The sequence below is a fragment of the Biomphalaria glabrata genome, chromosome 9, assembly GCF_947242115.1.
Source record: "Biomphalaria glabrata chromosome 9, xgBioGlab47.1, whole genome shotgun sequence".
Classification (NCBI taxonomy): domain Eukaryota; kingdom Metazoa; phylum Mollusca; class Gastropoda; family Planorbidae; genus Biomphalaria; species Biomphalaria glabrata.
Window position 1 is genome coordinate 19,206,294 of NC_074719.1, and position 22,764 is coordinate 19,229,057.

At 39.6% G+C, this 22,764-nt stretch overlaps 1 protein-coding gene across 1 annotated transcript; it reads right to left on the reverse strand.

The window, feature by feature from the left end:
• Positions 1-1,197: 1,197 nt before the first annotated feature.
• Positions 1,198-22,147, reverse strand: LOC106066172 (uncharacterized). Its single transcript, XM_056041287.1, has 13 exons — positions 22,012-22,147; positions 21,419-21,669; positions 19,245-19,416; positions 18,973-19,085; positions 12,073-12,330; positions 10,545-10,770; positions 9,027-9,172; positions 7,774-8,136; positions 6,798-6,994; positions 6,277-6,435; positions 5,487-5,666; positions 4,372-4,555; positions 1,198-1,375 (listed from the first exon to the last, which is right to left on the reverse strand). The coding sequence occupies exons 2-13, from the start codon at positions 21,640-21,642 to the stop codon at positions 1,300-1,302; spliced, it is 2,298 nt and encodes a 765-aa protein (XP_055897262.1). The 5' UTR covers positions 21,643-21,669; positions 22,012-22,147; the 3' UTR covers positions 1,198-1,299.
• Between the last annotated feature and the right edge of the window lie 617 nt (positions 22,148-22,764).

The window sequence follows — 22,764 nt, forward strand, 5'->3', positions numbered from 1 at the left end:
TTTTATATTGGATTGAATATGTCGGCTGAACGGGTAAACCCATTTTCACACTCATGACAAAATTTTTAAAACAATTGTGATCTAAATTCAATCCTGTAGATTAGTCATATCCTAGGAACTATACTAACTAAGACCCACAGGCTGCGGGTCATATCCGGCTAGTTCAGAATAAAAGAAAATGCTAAAAAAATAATCTTCACAAATTGAAATATATAAAATCAGAACTAGAATTCATTTAAGTAAAACAATTTATTAATGAAAATACATAACACAGATAATTAAAGCTGTTTAAAATATTAATAAATCATTGTTGAGCAGTACATAACCAAGTCATGAAAAATACAGCTCCAAACAGCAAAATACATTCAGCTGTTCATGTCGAGATGTCAATTAATTTGTAGCATTGTTTTCAATAAGTTTAAATATGTATTTCTAAGAATAAGTATATGACCTACTTGCGGTTGAAAACTGTATTCTGTAATTAGTGGTCCCTGCTAATTATCTGTTAATTTAATGGTCATATTTAAGGTACAGTTTCGCCAAACATCTTGTACATTTTTACTTTAAGTAGATTTAAAAACGATTGCTACGTTTTGAATTTTGCCGCAAAATAAAATATAAAATTAAAAATATTTTGCAAGTTATTTATATTGCTTCCAGAGAATAATTTATTTGTAAGTAGCATTTCACCTTCATTCTTTCTCACGCTCATTTAAAGGCAATCACGGAAAAAGAAACATAGCTCCATTAACAAAATAACAACCCAGTTATCCTCCTCTAAATATATTAACCTTAAATACCCAAAAAGCAAATTATAAACATGAGTTTATCCACAGACAAACAATTAAAATCGTGAGCATACATTCGAATAACATTCTATTGTACCATTAGTTTAAACAAAGATGTGTACTATTGGATAAACATTGCAGATATCTATAAATTCTACTTTAATATACAATGTATATAGGATTTTCACATATATTCCTCGGTGGACCATAGTTAATATGTAAATGGTACACTTTGGAATTATCAGCTATGAATGTGAAGTCCTTATAAGATTGTTGTTTAGATATTAGAGCAAAGAACAAAAAAGTTATAGATAGGTTTTAGTTTTAATTAAGTTATAGTCAAGTTATAGATAAGTTTTAGTTTTAAGTGAAGTTACAAATAAGTTTTAGTTACATTCAAATGAAGAGAAAATTATAAACCTAAAGAAATATTTTCTTTGCGATGTCAGCTTGTGGTTTTCAAATGATTTTGTTGAACTTTGTCCTCATTCTGTAGGGTGAAAGACATTGTTTATTTTCCAAATCGAGCAGGTCTCAAGACTCTTGGGGCACCGGCAGCTCCTGGCTGACAATAGCCGTAAGTACACCTGAGGTGAAAATAGACTTGTGTAAGAAGAGCTTAATTTGAAACAACAACTGTATATATTAAGTGGGAGCTCCAGTCGCCTCCTTGGAAACGTCCGCCCGGGGAATCGGAAATGCTAAGAACGAGAGCAAACACAGCCTCCAGTGGGCTACCCCCCCCCCCAGTTCTGCTCTATAGCCAGTGTACTTGCATGTGGTGAGAATGTGAGACATGGCTTGCTGACCCGTCCGCATTTATTGCACTGTTCCCTAGCGGGGTGTATACTGGCGGGGATGGCTTCCCCACGTAACGCAATGGTAAATTATAAGACTATGAAGTGGCCTCTCGTGGGCTTGGCCTCCAGCCTCGCATGGGTCGGGGGAGAGCATTGCGTTGGCTTAAGGTACCGCGAACAATGAACAAATGGATGTGATTAATTGATCATCTAGTAAAATCTAGTTGATGTGGGCCTTCAGACAGAATGGTCTGTAAAGAGCCAATCCTTCATCCTGGCCGCGGGGTAAGATCTCGAAGCTTTATGGACATCTCGACGAGGTATACATTAAGTCAATGGCCTCCTTCAGTCACTAAACGACTATGGATCCTTTCTAATACTATACTAGAATAAAATGATGCTGTTGACTAGGATAGTAAAAATATGCAATAAATACACTCTCTGTAGTGTTTAATTAAATATTCTCCACAAACTCGCTTTTTTTTATGCAAGAGTTATCTATTCGTTAATGTAAGATAAAGAAAATGTTAGCGGAAATGAACCCTGCAATTGTAGGCCTATATTCCTTTCTAAGTGTTTGTCCTTATTTGTGGATTAAGTCAATTATCTTAATCTTATCTCGTAAACCGTAGACCAAAGAAAAAAGATGACCTTTACATCGTCTGCCCTAAAGGCCACAAGGTCTGAAAAGGATTTTTTCCTTCGTGCAATACATATTTCAGTAGTGCGATGTATATTTCAGTAGTGCGATGTATATTTCAGTAGTGCGATGTATATTTCAGTAGTGCGATGTATATTTCAGTAGTGCGATGTATATTTCAGTAGTGCGATGTATATTTCAGTAGTGCGATGTATATTTCAGTAGTGCGATGTATATTTCAGTAGTGCGATGTATATTTCAGTAGTGCGATGTATATTTCAGTAGTGCGATGTATATTTCAGTAGTGCGATGTATATTTCAGTAGTGCGATGTATATTTCAGTAGTGCGATGTATATCTTTAAAAACAAAAATTAATACGATTGCTAGTTTTCTATCATAGATATTTTGTTTCAACATTGCTTATACATCTTTGCTAAACACATCTTTTATTTTCTAGTGAAATATATTTTATTTTTCGTCTGTTACAATACAAAAACAAATACAAGAAGAAACCCACGAACTACTCTCCTATTCAGTGTGCTGATTGTGTGCAACAGTTTCCCACGAACTACTCTCCTATTCAGTGTGCTGATTGTGTGCAACAGTTTCCCACTAACTACTCTCCTATTCAGTGTGCTGATTATGTACAACAGTTTCCCACGAACTACTCTCCTATTCAGTGTGCTGATTGTGTGCAACAGTTTCCCACTAACTACTCTCCTATTCAGCGTGCTGATTGTGTGCACCAGTTTCCCACGAACTACTCTCCTATTCAGTGTGCTGATTGTGTGCAACAGTTTCCCCACGAACTACTCTCCTATTCAGTGTGCTGATTGTGTGCAACAGTTTCCCACGAACTACTCTCCTATTCAGTGTGCTGATTGTGTGCAACAGTTTCCCACTAACTACTCTCCTATTCAGTGTGCTGATTGTGTGCAACAGTTTCCCACGAACTACTCTCCTATTCAGTGTGCTGATTGTGTGCACCAGTTTCCCACGAACTACTCTCCTATTCAGTGTGCTGATTGTGTGCACCAGTTTCCCACTAACTACTCTCCTATTCAGTGTGCTGATTGTGTGCAACAGTTTCCCCACGAACTACTCTCCTATTCAGTGTGCTGATTGTGTGCAACAGTTTCCCACGAACTACTCTCCTATTCAGTGTGCTGATTGTGTGCAACAGTTTCCCACTAACTACTCTCCTATTCAGTGTGCTGATTGTGTGCAACAGTTTCCCACGAACTACTCTCCTATTCAGTGTGCTGATTGTGTGCACCAGTTTCCCACGAACTACTCTCCTATTCAGTGTGCTGATTGTGTGCACCAGTTTCCCACTAACTACTCTCCTATTCAGTGTGCTGATTGTGTGCAACAGTTTCCCACTAACTACTCTCCTATTCAGTGTGCTGATTGTGTGAAACAGTTTTTAAACAGGAAATAATATTCTTGTCTGAACGTGATCCTAGATGGCCGATGTACGAGAAACAAGCTGGACAATATAATGTTCTGTACCAGACCAATCTCTTGTAATTAGCGAGCATCTGTAATAATGTACAGCCTGGTTTATAGAGATGTTAACTACTGTATACGACTTGATGGCAGTGTGGTTCCTGAATCGATAGTCTTGGGTTCGAATCCCGGTGTATTAATTTCGGGACTTTTGGGACACCCTTGAGTCAGTCCATCTCTAATTGATACCTGACATTAGTTGGGAAATGCTTTTAACAGATGATCGTAGGAACAGATAATGATGCTTTAATTTTTGTTTCCTTTCCCAACTACTGTATGTTAATACAGATACAAGTTTTGAATTGGTTTTGTAAATGTATGTTCAAAGCTTATAGTTCAACGCTTCTCAACCTGTGGGTCGTGACCCCTTTAGGGGTTGAATGACAATTTGTCAGCGGTCGCTTAAGATTATCAGAAGCATGCACATCCAATTATGATTACGATTTTATAACATTATCAAAAGGACAATTACTTAGGCTTATGAACTGTTCGTGACCATCGTTTACTGGGGAATCGTTTAATGGTCGCAGAATTATAAAGGTTGAGAATACCTGGTATATATATTTTTAATGTATACATAGTTTTATGATTGAATACAATTTAAGTATGACATTTTTCTAAGTTCTTTTTTACCTGTGAGCCACATCATCATAAAATTGACCAATCGGACACTTTCTAACGAAATAGTGACCATAAGTACAGGCGGCGAAGGAGCTGCAGGAGCCATGACACAGATGTTTCTCATTGTACACGTTACACTGGCGGTAGTGGCCTGTGCAGGGAACGTCAATGGTACAGTCTTTGCTGATACGACAACCTGTTGGTAAGAGAATGATACATAGGACATTAGTATAATGTGCAGAAATTCCAATTCCACTTGAAAGCTTAGATTACAAAGGCACGTAATAAGAGGTGCCTCTAATTACCATTTTTGGAGTTTTTGGCCATTGTCTGGCAATTCATAATGTCCCTTTTCTAAACGAGGCCAATGCGAAATTGGAAATAATTAGAAAAAGAATAGAGCAATTTAAGTTTGGAGCTTGCATAATGAAAGAAACAACCCGCACCTTAATAATAAAAAAAATCTATCACTCTGTATCTATATAATTAGTGAAGGACTGGTCATATAGGTATTCGGGCAATGCCAGGTGGGCCGGCAGCCAAATGGCCGATGGGGTGGCACTGAAAGAGCCACTTAAAGACGCAGTAGGTCTAGTAAACAATGTTATAATAAGGGTACTTAAAGAGCCTTAATTGGTCCACGTCTTACCGTTGCTGAAGGATCTGTTTAAGACTCTACAATATAATACTACTAGCCAAACACATTTTCTGTAATAATAGCCAAAACCCGTATAAAGACTGGTAAAAATGGATACCTATCATATGCAATTTGTGAGGACAATCCTAAGATAATGTCAGTGCTGTTTTTGAAACGCAGCCCTCATCTTACGGTAATTAGAAACACCTGGCAATAATTTAAGATAAATACTTTTAAAATAAGACAGGGCAACATTATTATGCTCTCCACAAACGAGACGCCCCAGTCTTTAATATTTTTTTTATTTAGTTACTAGCCAGTTGCTGTAAGTGAAAGTGATGTAGTTATTACTTATCAAATTATATGTATCCTAATTATTACCTGTGTATTATTTAAGTTTGTATGTTTGTTAGTGTTTGCTCATGTTTAAATTTATAGGAGAAGAGAAAAAATAAAAGTTGTGTTTATTTGTAAACGTTCATCTTCTGACCTTTGCCATGGTCCACTACAGGTGCAGGGGTGGTGGGTGGGGGTGGTGGAGGTGGGCTCTGTGTTGGCTGGGCGTAAGGAAATTTGTTCAGGTAGTCGCAGTAGAAAGTGATGAAGAAATTCTCGGTCTTGAACTTTGGACAGTCGCTGTTGAACTGATAGTCAAATACACTCATGAAAGCTAAAAGAAAACAAAAATAAAATCATTCAATTATTGTTTAAAGAGCTTATTATCTGCATTCCGTCCATTTAAAAAAAAACAACACCTAAACTGTGTATATTCCATAGTTGAAATCACTGAAGAGGTCAAACTTAGTTATAACTGTTATATAACTGGACATAGCATATCAAAGTCATGTCAGAACATTGAAAAATAAAGGATAGTTCCTTCAAAAGACATAGAATACTATTTAAACTTTTGAAAAGTAGTTTTTTAATTATTTCTTTCTTCTTTGCTGTTTGCTCTCTGGTATCTTCTGCTAAGTACTTAATGTCTTATGCCACGCCGTCTAGTCATGGACTAAGTACTTAATGTCTTATGCCACGCCGTCTAGTCATGGACTAAGTACTTAATGTCTTATGCCACGCCGTCTAGTCATGGACTAAGTACTTAATGTCTTATGCCACGCCGTCTAGTCATGGACTAAGTACTTAATGTCTTATGCCACGCCGTCTTAGTCATGGACTAAGTACTTAATGTCTTATGCCACGCCGTCTAGTCATGGACTAAGTACTTAATGTCTTATGCCACGCCGTCTAGTCATGGACAAAACGTGAAAAAAAAATCTTACCATCGTCGTACGAGAGCCCATACGTCAGTGGGGCCTCGTCGCTGATGGCCACGGCCCCAGAGCAGGGCTTGAACTCGTTTGTGACTGGGTCTCTGCATCCCACGTGACATACTCGTCCGCATGAGTCGTGGGCTCTAATCAAAGCTTTGCTGACTCCAGCTGAAGTTAATGAAAGCCATATGACATTTTAAATTGATAGTAAATTTTACAGTCACACAAAGTAACAATATTCTACCTGGCTACAAGAAAATTATAAAAACAATCATGTGCATTTCTTTCTAATACTATCTTTCACAAGCTTAATTATTGATGTAAATGTTTTAATTAATTAAGTCTAGTTGAAATGAATGAGAAATTAATTCTAAAAGTTAATCATCATTAAAACAAGATAATAATTGTATAGAAAAATGAAAGAAAAATAAATACAATAATTTCGTTAAATTGTTCTTATAAATCAGAAATAAAATGAAGTGTGTTTGGACTAGATCTTAGAAGATATTGTCTGTAATGATGTGTTCTACCTTCTCCTGGGCCAGGTTTCTTAATGCCCACGAAGCCCATTGAGATGGACACGGCCAGCCTTTGATCGACTATAGATGACTCCTTATAGAGACCGTCGTAATTGATGCCCTTGGAGTAAATGTAGATCTGACCAGAGGGCGAGTCGTTCTCACATCTTCTGTAAGTTTTGGGGTTGCTCTGTCGGCTGGAGATATACCTGTTAGAAAGGTAGAACATGCAATTTAGGTCAAGCTGGTCAATTGTAACAATATGTATTCCAAGAAAGGGTCAGACATCCTTTTTTCCCCTATAAGTTACTTTTAGGCATAGTACCATGAATAGACTCTGGGGTTTTGTAAGAAGAGAGATTATTAGGACTTTAAAAAAGTTATGACTATTAATTATAACTATTAAGCTTGGTATATAATTAAATTCATACAAATAAGAGATTGATTAAGCATTTCGTCCCAAAGTACTTCTGCACACACTAGTCACACACTAGTCACACACTAGTCACACAATTGTCTTAGTTTCCCAAAGAAATTGCTGAGGATTTACATTTCGCACTAAATTGCGTGACACATAATAAAATAATTAATTAATTAATATATAATACATCGCTTTGAGATCCAGTGCTGGATTGACCTATAAAGCTACATAAGCTTTTCTTGGGAGCCCATCATAAAGGTTCCAGGGATATTTTCAATCATTCTGAAAAAAGAGCTAAGGAAAAACTGCATAAAAACTGCATAAAAACTGCATAAAAACTGCATAATGTTGTAAACAGCATGGGCGTAGTTAGGGGGTATGTTAGATCTATCAGGTGACCCCTTATATCAAATAGCTAGGACCTCATTAAGTCAAAATCAGGTTCTGAGTTTAACTTTACAAAGTAACGTCTGCTGACAATCATCTGTAATAGATCTACAGCAAGCTATACCAGGCATAAGGCAAAAGGAACAGATCTAAGTCTACAGTAGATCACCTAATGCTTACTTTTCTGTTTGGGCATAGGCCTTGGGGGCATAGATGTCCTGCTTTGTGTCCACATGACCTGCAGTGACCGGGTAGCTGCCGTATTTCTGGAACTTGGGGGGTCTCACACTGATGATCTTGACGGGGATCAGGGCCCACTTGTTGGTGTCGCAACTCTTGTCGCAGCAGTAGTCGTTCTGGATGGGTAGCCCGTACAGAGGTTTCTTGCACGTTTCTGACGTGTTGGGGCTGATTGGGGGGATGGTAGGTAGAGGGGGAGTGGGCACGGTGATGGGCGTAGTTATCGGTATTGGTGTGGGAACCACTGGGGTACTACGAGAGAGGGCCATACATCTGCCACTACTGACTTGACATGTTAGATATCTAATGGAAACAAACAAACAAAAATGTTTTAGCTAAAAATTATACTCGTAATTTCATGTCAGTTCCATTGTATATTGGATACTTATTTATTTAGCAGTAACTATATTTGTTTGTTTCATTGTATATTGGATACTTATTTATTTAGCAGTAACTATATTTGTTTGTTACAGTGAAAAAAATGTTTATTTCTATTTCCTTAAGAATACAATTTAAAGAAACATTTTCTATGTTAGTTAAACATTTTTTTTTGTCGTTGAGACATGTTTATCTAGAGGTTTCTTTTATAATATCAATGAACATTATAAATGAATACTTCAAAAAAACAACAAAAAAACTGACATCAAATAAAGAACTATTCATTTATTTTAAGATGGCACGTTTTAGATTCCTTTCTACTAAATAAAACTAAATTAATTAATTACTTCTAACTGATTAACTAATTGGCTATTTTTTTAATGATTCGTGTATTGTCACTGACTATGAATGATTATTGAAAGTTTTGACTTGATCCGACAGTAGAAAGTGGGAGGAAGAAACTTGACCAAAGTTATCAAGAGAAATAAATGTGAATAGACATCTACATCTTTCATTACATAGCATGTGACGTCTAAATTTTTTTTTTTAAATTGATTCCAATTTTGTCAGGTACAATAAATAGTTCTGCAAATTTCAAACTTGATCTGAGAATGGGTGTGGAAGAAAAAAACATGTTCAAACTTTTTACCAGATAGACTGACAGAGTTGATATAATTTTTGTATTTAAAATAATACTACATAATTCTATTAGTTGTATGCTATTCACTATATAGATCAATTTACTGGTTAAATATTAGTTTTAGTTTCAAGAGTAAATGAAAACTAAAAGGCTGTGAAGTTGTGCAAGTTCTCACCTGGAGCCACAGTCAGGTGCAGCAGCAGAACAGACAGGGACGGGCTCGTAGTGGAAAGATTCACTGAGAGATTCCAAGTAGCCATCCGCCTGAGTGAGGTCACCAAAACCTGTTGGGGCTGTGGCAACATGGCGTGGGTCAACATTCTGAAGGAAGCAAGTGTTCAAACAATGAACATCGAAGATAGTTGGTTAACATTATTTATTAATTTTCAATAATCAGGCATACATCATTGCATATTTGCAGGGCCGGATTTAGAGTTGTGGAGGTCGCGGGAAAACAAAGAAGTGGTGCCCCTAAATATTTTTTAAATGCAAGAAACTTTTTTTCCCTTGAAATTTATTGCCAACAAATACAATCATTTCAACAAAGAATGCTGTAAGTTGTCAAAGACACATTCGATTTGCGAGTATTTCTCGACGAAAAGTCGTTGATGATTTCTCGGACAGGTAGCTCCCGGAGTAAATCTCTTTCAATACTAAGTAGGATAAGTAGGATATGTAGGATTGGCTTTGATAGCCGCTTCTGTTTTCTAATCGTTCAGAGACTATTCTTGATGATTTTCATTTAACACGAATGTACTTTTCAAGCGTCTAAACATGAACATTTGTCTGCACTCGCTGGAGAAACAGATCATTTCAATGGTTAACCAAGACAGTGATGTCACACCGTAAGATGGAAAATGAGATAAAACAAAATGTTTTGAAAGAAAAATAACAACGTAAAAGTTCCTGGTCTGTCGAAATAGTTTTCAACATTTTTTGTAGAGCTCTCATCTTGTGAAGTCCCATGGGGCTGTGCCCCACCTGCCCTGCCTTAAATTCGGCCCTGCACATTTGGAGTTGTTGTTAACATGACGAAATAAAAGATGAGGCGCAGGAGAGAACTTACAGGGATCTCGGGATAGGTTTCCGGTATAACATGACGTAATAAAAGATGAGAACTTACAGGGATCTCGGGATAGGTTTCCGGTATAACATGACGTAATAAAAGATGAGAACTTACAGGGATCTCGGGATAGGTTTCCGGTATAACATGACGTAATAAAAGATGAGAACTTACAGGGATCTCGGGATAGGTTTCCGGTATAACATGACGTAATAAAAGATGAGAACTTACAGGGATCTTGGGATAGGTTTCCGGTATAACCTGACGTAATAAAAGATGAGAACTTACAGGGATCTCGGGATAGGTTTCCGGTATAACATGACGTAATAAAAGATGAGAACTTACAGGGATCTCGGGATAGGTTTCCGGTATAACATGACGTAATAAAAGATGAGAACTTACAGGGATCTCGGGATAGGTTTCCGGTATAACATGACGTAATAAAAGATGAGAACTTACAGGGATCTCGGGATAGGTTTCCGGTATAACATGACGTAATAAAAGATGAGAACTTACAGGGATCTCGGGATAGGTTTCCGGTATAACATGACGTAATAAAAGATGAGAACTTACAGGGATCTCGGGATAGGTTTCCGGGTTAACATGACGTAATAAAAGATGAGAACTTACAGGGATCTCGGGATAGGTTTCCGGGTTAACATTGATCGCCTTCAAGTTTGTTCGGAACAGCTCCCAGATGTAGTCTATGAAGGCGTGGTGCATATAGAAGACCGGGTCAAAGGTCGCTGTGTCCAACCTGGTCATGGCGCCACCTACGAACACGTGGACGGCAGCGTGGTGGAACTCGAGGTCGTAGCGAGGGTCCGATAAATCCGATGTGACAATTTCTTCATGTCTGTGAATACACGATTATGACATAAAAGTATTTTCTCAAGTGAACATGTTATATCAAGGATTCTTTAATAACACTAGAATCGTTTGGAAAGCTGTAATACCTAAGAATCGATTAACTTTTACTTCAGTGAAATAAACACGTAACGACTAAGCAGACATGTTTATGAAAGAAATACATAAATTAAATGGTTAATCAGAGCATAAATAAGGTATTGTAATGACTCAATAGCAGACACGTAGAAGTTGGGTTTTATTGGGTTTTCCTTAGTGACGCGACAGAACATTCTAAAAGTCTAGAACAGATCTAGGTTAGAGAAGAGTGACGGACGAAAGACGAAACTATGACTTGTAGCAAATAAAGACGGCGTGGGCTGTGCTCTTATTTCTTAGAGTAAATTATTGTTGTCTAAAAGACTGCACTGTTTCATTGTAAACGTTTGTTCTGTGGTTATTAATACTTAATGAGCTCGCAGATAACATTCCAAGTAATCAACACATCTACACTCAATGACTCAACTACAGCTAACAAATACTGAACAGTATGCTTCAACACATCTACACTCAATGACTCAACTACAGCTAACAATTAAGGACAGTATGCTTCAACACATCTACACTCAATGACTCAACTAGATCTAACAATTACTGAACAGTATGCTTCAACACATCTACACTCAATGAATCAACTAGAGCTAACAATTACTGAACAGTATGCTTCAACACATCTACACTCAATGACTCAACTAGAGCTAACAATTACTGAACAGTATGCTTCAACAGAGGTAAAACAGCAACATACTACTTCCTCTTTGATCTACAAAATTTCAAGACATTCATTTGGACGCTCTATAAACAGCTAATCTGAAACGTATTTATAGTGAACGGGTGTGTTTTTAACCAAACAAACTTAATTGTGACAAAGTCAATACATGACGATCTTGTAAATAAATGTTTCAAAAGATCTGATGCTACGTTTTATTGATTTTCATAACAAAAATATTTTTAAAACAACAACAAAAAAAACAACAAAAAACAGTGGCGTAACTAGGGCGCGTTGGAGGTTGAGAATTTGAAAATTCTCTTGGGGGGGGGGGGAGTGTTCGATTTTTTTTTTTACATTACATATTAAATATTTTGCCCCCAAAGAGGTTAAGCCCCCCGCCCCCCCCCCCCCGTCCCCCAAATGATGGCAAATTCCTCACTACGCCACTGTCTTTAACTCATTACATCCTATTACAGGTACTAATTACTTCAAAAATAAGTTTTTATCTAAAGATAGTCTAGCACTGAAAACGTGAATTACCTGGTTCTGGACAAGATGTCGGCCAGTGCAGTAGTAGTGAACAGCTCACCATCCGCTCCAACGTTTCGAATAAGTTGAACGCCCTCTGGTGTCACCCAGTTTGCAAATGGACCTTCAGTTACAGGTCCTTGGGATGAGCCTAGAAACTGTGGGGTCCAAATGGTTGAAGAGGAAGGGTCAGTGAGCAAGTTATCCAGAGACGAATCCCAATAAGGCAAGCAGACAGTGGGGTCGACCTCCTTAAGAGCGGTCTCGTATCTGAAACAAGGTTACACAAGAGTGTACATATTGTGTTTCAATACTAAATCTAGAAGAAAGAACATCACTAGATAGGATGTATGGTCATGTGGTACCACTAAGGTTTGTCGACTCGATGGTCTATGGTTCAAACCCTGCCCTCCAACGTTTCCCGCAAATCCAGATGGAGGTTTGGGTTTGGATGTAGTTATTATCATCAATTCTGAAGGGAACATTCAAACATGTCATTGTAAAACAAAGAAACATGAAAAGACTGTTTATTTAGTTTAGGATTTTTTTTCTAAGCGCTGAATTGTAACTGGTTGATTTTTGATTTGTTGATTTGAGGCACATCGGCACAATTTAGGCCATGTCGTGCCTGCAGTCCCTTAAGGACTACTCTCTCTCTAAACAACAAGGGCCAGATTCTATACAGTTATATAATTAAAATTAAGGTCTATTCACAGTTAAAATAGTAAAGGTAGTAAAAATTTAAATATTTGGTAAAAATCTAATGTAAATAGTGCATGTTCACAAATTCAGAAATCAGATCTTCGTAGATAGCCCCACTTCCCGAATAAAGCCCAGTACCTTCCCAGGGTCGACATTATTAAATAGTGTTTTTAGATTAGTGGCTCTAAAATGTTTCGCCCTGACATCCTGGTATCTGGGGCAATCAACGAGGATATGTTCCACGGTGAGGCGAGAGTCACAGTACTCGCAAAGTGGGGGCTCCTCTCTCTTCAGTACAAAAGAGTGCGTGATGTAGGTGTGGCCAATCCTAAGTCTGGACATGGTTGTGCTACCACGCCTTGTCAGACCCTTAGATGTGGGCCGCCACCTGACATCCGCCACAATCTGCCTGAGTTTACTGTGAGTCTCAGCCTCCCATCGGTTCTGCCACTCTCGATAGGTGGCAGAGGCAATACTTTGTCTCAGGTCCGAGTAGGGAATTTGGGTTCCTGACACCGCATGATTTAGGGCTCTCTTTGCTTCTCTGTCTGCGGCTTCGTTTCCCTCAATGCCAACATGGGAGGGGACCCAGATGAAGGTGACATCCCTACGGTCGGCTGTTATTAGGTCCAACAGCTTCAGGCTCTTATGTACCAATGGGATGTCAGTCTTCATCCGCCCCAAAGCTTGCAATGCAGATTTGGAGTCGGAGCAGATTATAAATTTACTCCTTTCTGATGCTTTTACGGCCATAAGTGCAAGCAATATTGCGTGCAATTCGGCCGTAAAGATGGAGCAGCCATCGGGGAGTCTACGGGAGATTGTTTTGTTCCGAAAGGAGCAGGCACATGCGACCTTTCCCTCCATTTTGGATCCGTCTGTGTAGATGGTGCCACAATCTCCGTAGCTCTCCTGCAGTTCCCTAAAGTGGACTTGTAGTATGCTTGGGTCTGTATTTTCTTTTTTGAAATTAAGGAGGGATAAATTTAATTTAGGTTTATTCATTAGCCAAGGAGGATTCTGAGGGGTTTCTATTTTAGAGATTTGGTCAATGGGTGGGGTTAAATTTTGGATGGGTTCTCTCATTCGAAGGCCCAACGGCTGTATGACGTTAGGCCTTCGATTGTATAATTCTACCTCTGTGGGGTTAAATATGGAGTCAAAAGCAGGGTTCGTGGGGTTGGATTTTAGCTTGACTATATACTGCATTGCAAGCTTTTTCATTCTTATATCCATGGGGAGTTCTCCAGCCTCCAAATGGAGACTTGGGATAGGTGATGTACGAAACGCGCCGAGACAGAGACGCAGGGCAGTATTTTGTATTGGTTCCAGTATTTTTAGGTACGACTTCCTTGCTGCTCCATATATTATGGATCCGTAGTCTAGCTTGGATCGAATTAGACTCCGATAGAGCAGCAGCAAGGTATCTCTGTCAGCTCCCCAGTCCGTATGGCTGAGTACTCTTAGTATGTTTAATGACTTTTGGCATTTCTTCTTAAGTTCCTTAATGTGGGGGAGAAAATTAAATTTGGAATCTAAGGTGAGGCCTAAAAATTTTGTAGTTTTCACGACAGGGATCTTCTTTTTGTGTATAAATAGTTCAGGGTCTGGGTGGAGCCCCCTTAGATTACAAAAATGCATACTAACTGTTTTGGAGTCTGAGAATTTGAAACCATTATAGTTTGCCCAACCCTGAATTTTGTTTAAACATAACTGTAATTTCCTTTCTAAGGTGTTCATGTTTTTCCCATAAGTAAGAATGACAAAGTCATCGACATACAAAGAGCACTCTATGCCAAGGGACAGCGCATTTATGATGCTATTTATTTTAATGTTGAACAGGGTGACTGACAGAATGCTGCCCTGGGGTACACCCATTTCCTGGTCATGAGTGTCAGAAGCGGAGTTGCCCACTCGGACCTGAAATTTTCGATCTTTCAGGAATTCCTCCACAAAACGGGGGAGGTGTCCCTTAAGCCCCATAAGCGCCAGGTCACGTAGAATGCCATGTTTCCAGGTTGTGTCATAGGCCTTTTCTATATCGAAGAATACAGCTACTAGATGTTCTCTTCTGAGTAATGCATTTCTAATATAAGCTTCCAGCCTTACCAGGTGGTCAGTTGTTGTCCGCCCCTGCCGGAATCCGCACTGGTAGTTTGAGATCACTTTATTCCTTTCCAGGTACCAGACCAGCCTACTGTTAATCATTCTTTCCATGGTTTTGCAGATGCAGCTTGTTAGTGCTATTGGTCGATAGTTAGCTGGGTCAGAGCCGTCTCTTCCCGGTTTAGGTATCGGTATAACTGTGGCTTTCCTCCAGCTGTTTGGGAAAGCGCCTGTTTGCCACACACAGTTATAGACCCCTAGTAGGACTGCCAATGAGGGTTCGGGAAGGTGCTTGAGGAACTGGTAATGGATTTCGTCTTCTCCAGGCGCTGTGTCATGTGACTTGTCCAGCGATTCCCTCAGTTCCTCAAGCGAGAACGGTTTGTTGTAGTCTTCATTGTTCTCTGACCTGAAATCAATGGGGTGTCTTTCCTCCCTGGTTTTGACTTTTTGGAACTCTGGCGTGTAGTGTGCAGTGGATGATTTTTCTGATATTGAGGATGCAAGGCAGTCAGCTATTTCTCTGGGGGACGTGACAGTTCGTCCTTGGTTTTTCAAATGCCCTATTGCATTTGATTCTTTCCCTTTGATTCGCCTTACTGCCTTCCAAACCGCTCTAGCAGAAGTTTTGGCATCCAGACTGCCGACAAAACTTCTCCAGGAATTCCTTTTGGCTGACCGTATGGTTTGTCTAGCCTTTGCTCTAGCTATTCTGAATAGCTTTAGGTTTTCCTGGGAAGGATTCTTTATAAATGCAGCCAGTCGTTTTTTCCTATCACCAATAGCACTTTTGCAAGCTGTATCAAACCATGGTTTGCTAGGCCGTTTTGGATTTGCAGAGGTTAGGGGTACAACTTTCCTGGCTATACTTAGTAGCTTGCTAGCAAAGGTATCAGCTGGGTTCTGTTCATGGAGGATATTTTCTGTGATATCCTCAGAGCATCTTTTTTGGAATTGTTCCCAATCGGCCTTATTCAGTTTCCACCGCTGAGGTCGTCCCAATGAAGGGAGATTGTTAGTAATGATGATTGGGAAGTGATCACTTCCGCGTAGATCATTGCTAACTGACCAGAAGTCCGGGGACGCATACGGTGAGGTCAATGCATGTGAATGATCCAGTTCCTGGGTGCAAGTAGGTCGGTGATGCATCATTAAGTATGCATAAATCATGTTGGAGGAAGATATCCTCCAGCATACGACCTCTTGTGTCGGTATTGTTGGATCCCCACATGGTGTTATGGGCATTGAAATCCCCAAGGATTAAATAAGGCCGGGGGAGTTGTTTCAATAGGTCCTCCATGTCTGTTCGGTTTAATGGAGCGCCTGGTGGTAGATACAGGCTGCAGCAAGTGATAACCTTGCTGCTACGGCCTGTAGTGTGGTCTGTAGTTCTACCCTCTCATGGGGGATGCTATCCTTCACAAGGATACAGACTCCACCTGATGCTCTCTCTGCATCCTCAACATTCTTGGTGTAAGCACGGTAGCTTCGGAAGCTGATGCAATCTTTTAGAAATGTTTCCTGTAAGCAGACAGCTACAGGAGTCTCAGAGTCCATCAGTAGCTGCATTTCCTCGTAATTGGCCTTGAGGCCTCTACAATTCCACTGTACAATTCTGGAATCCATGGCTTATTCTAGATGACCTACTTGGAGCTATTTGGCCTTGGGAGGCCCCCGGAGGGGTTTCCCTTTATTCCAGTGACCTTGGTATTTTTATTCTTGGGTTTGGATGGAGAGGAGGACAACCCCCTTTTGGGGGAAGTCTTTCTCTCTGGAGAGGGGAGATCCCTCTGGTTAGAGCGGAGGTTATTTCCTCCTCTCTCACCTCGGGCATCCTCTCCGCTTTGATTTCTCCCCTTAGGGAGTTGGTCAGCCTCTAACTCAGTAGAGGTTGGGGTGTCTGGCTGGGTTCTCTGAGGAGAACCTGTGTCAGACATGATGTCTCCGGGTTCTCCCGGAGTATTGGTTTTGACATGCTGCTCAGTCTCCATGCTCTCATCAGCGAGCACAGAGAACCTGTTCTTTAGCATGACAACAGGGCTTTCTTGTTTCTTCAGAGGTGTGTTCTTTGGCGGTGTTTTCTTCTGAGTTGGGGGAGGAGGAGGGGGTGGTGGGGTCAATGTGTCCGTCTGTGTGGCTATGGATCTTCCTTTCTTAGCAACAGCCTGGGCGTAGGTCTTTGTCAAGCCGAATTGGCCCTTGGGTAGGGCCAGTACAGCCGATTTCGCCTGGCTAAAGGTACATCCGTTTCTTGCCTTGTACTCCTGCACGGCAACCTCCTGTTTCCACACAGGGCAGTCCTTGGAGTAGGCTGAGTGGCCAGCTTGACAGTTTGGGCATTTGAACTGGGCTGTGCAGCCCTTGTCCTCATGACCCTCTCCAGCACATCTGGCACACACAGTGTTCCTCTTACAGACTGCCGCGCCGTGTCCATAACCCTGGCACTTGAAGCACCTCATGGGGTTAGGTATGTAGGGCCTCACTGGAACTCGTAGGTATCCTGCGTCCTAGTTCCGAATGTGAGGATAATAGTGGCGGTTTTGACCTCCTCACCCTCCTCACCCTCCCTGCGCCTGGTAATGCGCCGGGCATGGGTGACTCCTTCAATGCCCTCCACTATTTCCTTCTCGGAACATTCCAGTAGGTCCCTAGAGCTGATTACACCTCTGCTGGTGTTCAGACTCTTGTGTGGCATGACTTCCACTTGGAGATCACAGAGTCTTCTGCATCTTAAAAGCCCATCAGAGTGTGTCTTGCTGTCTACTTCTACAAGGAGTTCCATTGTTTTGTGTAGCTTAGACACACTCTTGGGCTCTCCCACTACTGACTTGAGTCCCTTATAGATAATAAAAGGGCTCAACTTGGTCAGGCTTTTTCCCTCCTCTGTGCATCTAACCACCAGAAATGATGGCCAGGTGGCACAGCTTTTTGGGACCTCCTCTTTTTTATCGTCAATTCGTCGTTTCTTGCCCAGACATAGGTCTGGGGCAAGTAGTTTTGTGTGAGTTTTTTTGTCCATATATATTTTGGTTAATTCGGCACCTGTGCTCCCCACCCGCCATCGAGTCCAACAAGGGGACGGGCCATTCGGATGTCCAGAATGAGCCCGCCAGGGCTACACAGTTGCTATACTCAGTCAGCTGCTACATCGGACATGTGTCCGATACAGCAGCTCCCTGATTGACCCTCCAGCCACCGCCCTCCAGCATAGGTCGACGACCTATGCTGGTAGCTCGGCATGACCAGCCGGTTGACCCAGAGCGGGCCATCTGGGTCTCAGGTCTAGGGGAACTTGGAGCCAAAGTATTGTGTTGTTGTGGTTTATCCTCAGATAGCCACCACTCAAACACCAGGATCTCTTTATCCCCCCTTACCCGTCGCAGTCCACGGCAAACGGACTGGTCTAGGACGTAGTGAGAATTTAAAGTTAAGGAGACAGTGTGATGATCAATGAAGGCAGACTTAGGAAAAGAGGAGGCAGACACAATGATAGAAAAGAAGTAGGGCACTTTTGAGCTCCAAAAGTGCTAAGGAAAGAGGAGCGCAGTTTAACGTAATGTCTCGGGACGATAATTGTAACTGGTAACAAGAATGATCTGTTTTGAAACCCAAAAAATACTTGTACTCAAAAACTGGACGAGAGACTTTGCCTATTTGAACACTATAAGAACATCCCATAATAAATGATATTGCGCAAATTGAGAAAGTACACCAAATGAGGATGAGTTATATGCGAGGCCAATTCCAACTCTAACCCTATTTATGATACCGAGATTTTTTATGGTAATAACTTTAGATGTTGATACTAAGATTTAAATAAAATCAAGTAATAAGTCCTTGTTTGGGTGGACTATACACAATAAATTCACCACACGGTATTTCAGGCTATAGCGCACTGGTACGGTACATTTAAATGTGTGGCAGAGGTCCTGCATATTAGTATATGTGAGACGACAAATCAATCTCCCTATATTTAGGTCTTAAGTAGTTGGCCCTGTTAACTACTTCAAATACCTAATCCAATATACTGTTATTATTATTATTGATTCAGTTTTGACCTGTTATTATTACGGGCGTTTAGCTTTAGTCTAGTGGAGTACTCACATCATGAGGAAGATCCTGTGCCAGCCAAGAAAGCCTGGACCACCGTGGGCTATGAAGTTGGTCTCCCCTGAGTGTAGCATCGCAATGGCATCGTACTTGTTAGGGGGAACAGACTGAAGACAACACAGCATAGGGGAAGTAAGAACATGAAAAAACACGAGAACTTTTTCTGAATTCTTTCCCTTTACATCTATCTATCTATCTATCTATCTATCTATCTATCTATCTATCTATCTATCTATCTATCTATCTATCTATCTATCTATCCTTACAGAATCTTGTTTCAAAGCATTGACAGCGTTGTGGTACCTGGTTCTCTCATCATCAGTCAACATACGGTACTCCTTTCTGGTACATCTACCAGCCGATGCCTGGCGTTTGCCTCTAGTCTTAGCAACGTGTGGGGCATTTTGAATGTATTTATCATACAAATGCTTGTAATATCTGACAAGAATACATAATATTGATAATATGGACGATATACAGATATGATTGAAGACAGAACTTTGTTGTCACAAACACAGGTGTCTAACTTAAAAGGTAATAGGACCTAAATGAATTACAAAACGTAATATTTCCATCCCCACAAAACTCTGAACTGAGAGGTCTAGAATTCGAAACCAGTTGAGGTCTGGGATGTTGAATTAGAGACCGCCAAACTTCTTATGTATAAATAAGGGCGGTTGGTTATTGTGACCATATGACACCGTCGTTAACCGTCGACCATAGAAACAGTCAAACAGATGTGCTTTACATTATCTTATATAAAATATATTGTGCACGTGAGACCCTGAAACGGAGCATTTCAATTGATATAGAATTTTAAACTTTTGCAATATCATAATAAATGTAACTGGAGCTTAAAATCACTTTGGAATGGAGTCACCTGAAAGTAAATTGAATTAGTACAACTTGCTTTTATTATAGCTAAAGATTTGTGGGACATTAAAATTCTTTCAAATGAGTTTCTTCATGAAATAAAAATAGTAAAGTTTCCCTTTTAGACCTTGTTATCTATAGGGTAGATGATGTAAGCAAGGTCACCTGTTTCTGTGGCCCACGGTTTGACGAGGGTGTCATGTGGCCAGCGCAATGACCAACCACCTTTACTTTACCCAACTACTGTCAGCTGCTGCGCTTAAGATTCCGGAAGTAAAATTATAAAAAATCCCAGTCTTCACCAGGATTCGTACCCTGGAAATACAAACATCTATTTGACCAATTTGGTGAATATAATATTTGAATAGTTTTTTCTTTTGCTAAAAGTTTTATAGAAGCACAATACAAGTTCAACACAAGTTTTATAGAAGCACAATACAAGTTGAACATAAGTTTTATAGAAGCACAATACAAGTTGAACACAAGTTTTATAGAAGCACAACACAAGTTGAACACAAGTTTTATAGAAGCACAATACAAGTTGAACATAAGTTTTATAGAAGCACAATACAAGTTGAACACAAGTTTTATAGAAGCACAATACAAGTTGAACACACACGTTTTATAGAAGCACAATACAAGTTGAACACAAGATTTATAGAAGCACAACACAAGTTGAACACATGTTTTATAGAAGCACAACACAAGTTGAACACAAGTTTTATAGAAGCACAATACAAGTTGAACACAAGATTTATAGAAGCACAATACAAGTTGAACACACAAGTTTTATAGAAGCACAATACAAGTTGAACACACAAGTTTTATAGAAGCACAATACAAGTTCAACACAAGTTTTATAGAAGCACAATACAAGTTGAACACACAAGTTTTATAGAAGCACAATACAAGTTGAACACACAAGTTTTATAGAAGCACAATACAAGTTGAACACAAGATTTATAGAAGCACAACACAAGTTGAACACAAGTTTTATAGAAGCACAACACAAGTTGAACACAAGTTTTATAGAAGCACAATACAAGTTGAACACAAGATTTATAGAAGCACAACACAAGTTGAACACAAGTTTTATAGAAGCACAACACAAGTTGAACACAAGTTTTATAGAAGCACAATACAAGTTGAACACAAGTTTTATAGAAGCACAATACAAGTTGAACACAAGATTTATAGAAGCACAATACAAGTTGAACACAAGTTTTATAGAAGCACAATACAAGTTGAACACAAGTTTTATAGAAGCACAATACAAGTTGAACACAAGTTTTATAGAAGCACAACACAAGTTGAACACAAGTTTTATAGAAGCACAATACAAGTTGAACACAAGATTTATAGAAGCACAATACAAGTTGAACACAAGATTTATAGAAGCACAATACAAGTTGAACAAGTTTTATGTTCAGTTGTGTGTAATGCTTTGGCCTGATAGTTTATTCTAAAGAAGAATGTGGTCTCTCTAGTTTCTACTTTATGTTGGACTTTTGGTAACACATTCAAGACTGTCTCAAGACTGTCTCAAGACTGTCTCAAGAACACTTACGTGGTTATTGGAGCATCATAGACCGGAACTCCTGCGGGGGTCTCGGGTTTTTTCAAGGAATTCTCACACATCCATCCGTAAGTACTTCCAACGTAAGTATCCACGCTCTTTGTCTGCACTCTGTCGTAGCAGTGCTGCAGGTGGGCAGGTATCGGGATTTCCCAGACCTTCGAGTCGATGACCGACAGTGTTACCATGAGAGAGACAGCAAGTAGAGCCCTCATTTTGTTTCAGATGTTCTTAGTTTGAATCTTAAAGAGAAAACAAAGGTTTTAGGTTTAATTGTATATTGACATCAACGAAATATTAGTAGCATTGGTTCTATTTATCACTGCAATGGCTCTTATTTTTCTAACTTGTTTAGTTTATTTATTTATTTAAACCAAACTTCATGTATAGAATTTTCTATTTTCATATATTTGTTATTAAATAAAGTATGCAGTATTCATTTATTCTCCGTGGGAAGATTTAGAGAATCTGATGAACCTTCAGCTACCCCCCCCCTTCCCTCCACCATCGGACGTACATTCCCATTAGCCACTGCCTTAAGAGCAGCATCTATTAAAGTTGTTTAAACTCATAAGTGTCATTACCTTTACAACTCTTGTCTTATTTTTTTTTTCACTTTGAGATATTCAAATAAAAAAAAAGAAATACCAGTTTCTTTTCAGGCGCCTCCCTTGTTCAAAGCTACAAGATAATTCTCTTTTTATATCTCAACCTAAGAGGAAACGGATATACAGTTAGTGTGAAACATCTTTCTTTCCAGGTGACCTTTGAGAAGACGTTTGAAAAGGTGGGAATGTCTGACAGACCTTTGATGGACGATGTAAGGTTTAGGACAGTGAATTGGTGACATCTTAATGTATCCGTCCCATAACATCCTTCTCTCTCTCTCTCTCTCTCTCTCTCTCTCTCTCTCTCTCTCTGTCTGTCTTACCTGTGTACTAGTTAACTTTTAACGTGCGCCCATCAAACGTATGTCATTTATTAATGTTTCCTTCCGTGTGTCTCACCTACGTAACAAAGTAACTCAGGTGTTGAATACTTGTGTCCAAATTAAAGCTGATCCTGGAGTTTAGAGCAAAGTAGATTTCTTTTTTTCCCTCTGACCTACAGAAACTGAGGGAACGAACATCTGATGACGTCATAGTTTTCCAAAAGAAATAATTGAAAATAATGAGCAAAAATAATCAGGCTTTAATATTCTAAAAAAGTTTCATGATCACAATTTTTCTATTCGTGAATGAAGTGAAGAGACATACTTTATGATATTTAGTTTGAATGGTAACTACTGTTTAAACAAGCTTTATTTAGTTTATAGGTAAATGTACATTTTCAAAAAA

Excerpts from the sequence above, each read along its gene's own strand:
- LOC106066172 (XM_056041287.1), bottom strand. The coding sequence starts at position 21,642 with ATGAGGGCTCTACTTGCTGTCTCTCTCATGGTAACACTGTCGGTCATC. Across the intron at positions 19,086-19,244 it reads ATGCTTTGAAACAAGATTCT|TCTGTTCCCCCTAACAAGTA; the intron begins GTAAGGATAGAT and ends TGTTGTCTTCAG. Across the intron at positions 4,556-5,486 it reads TGTAGTGGACCATGGCAAAG|GTTGTCGTATCAGCAAAGAC; the intron begins GTCAGAAGATGA and ends TCTTACCAACAG.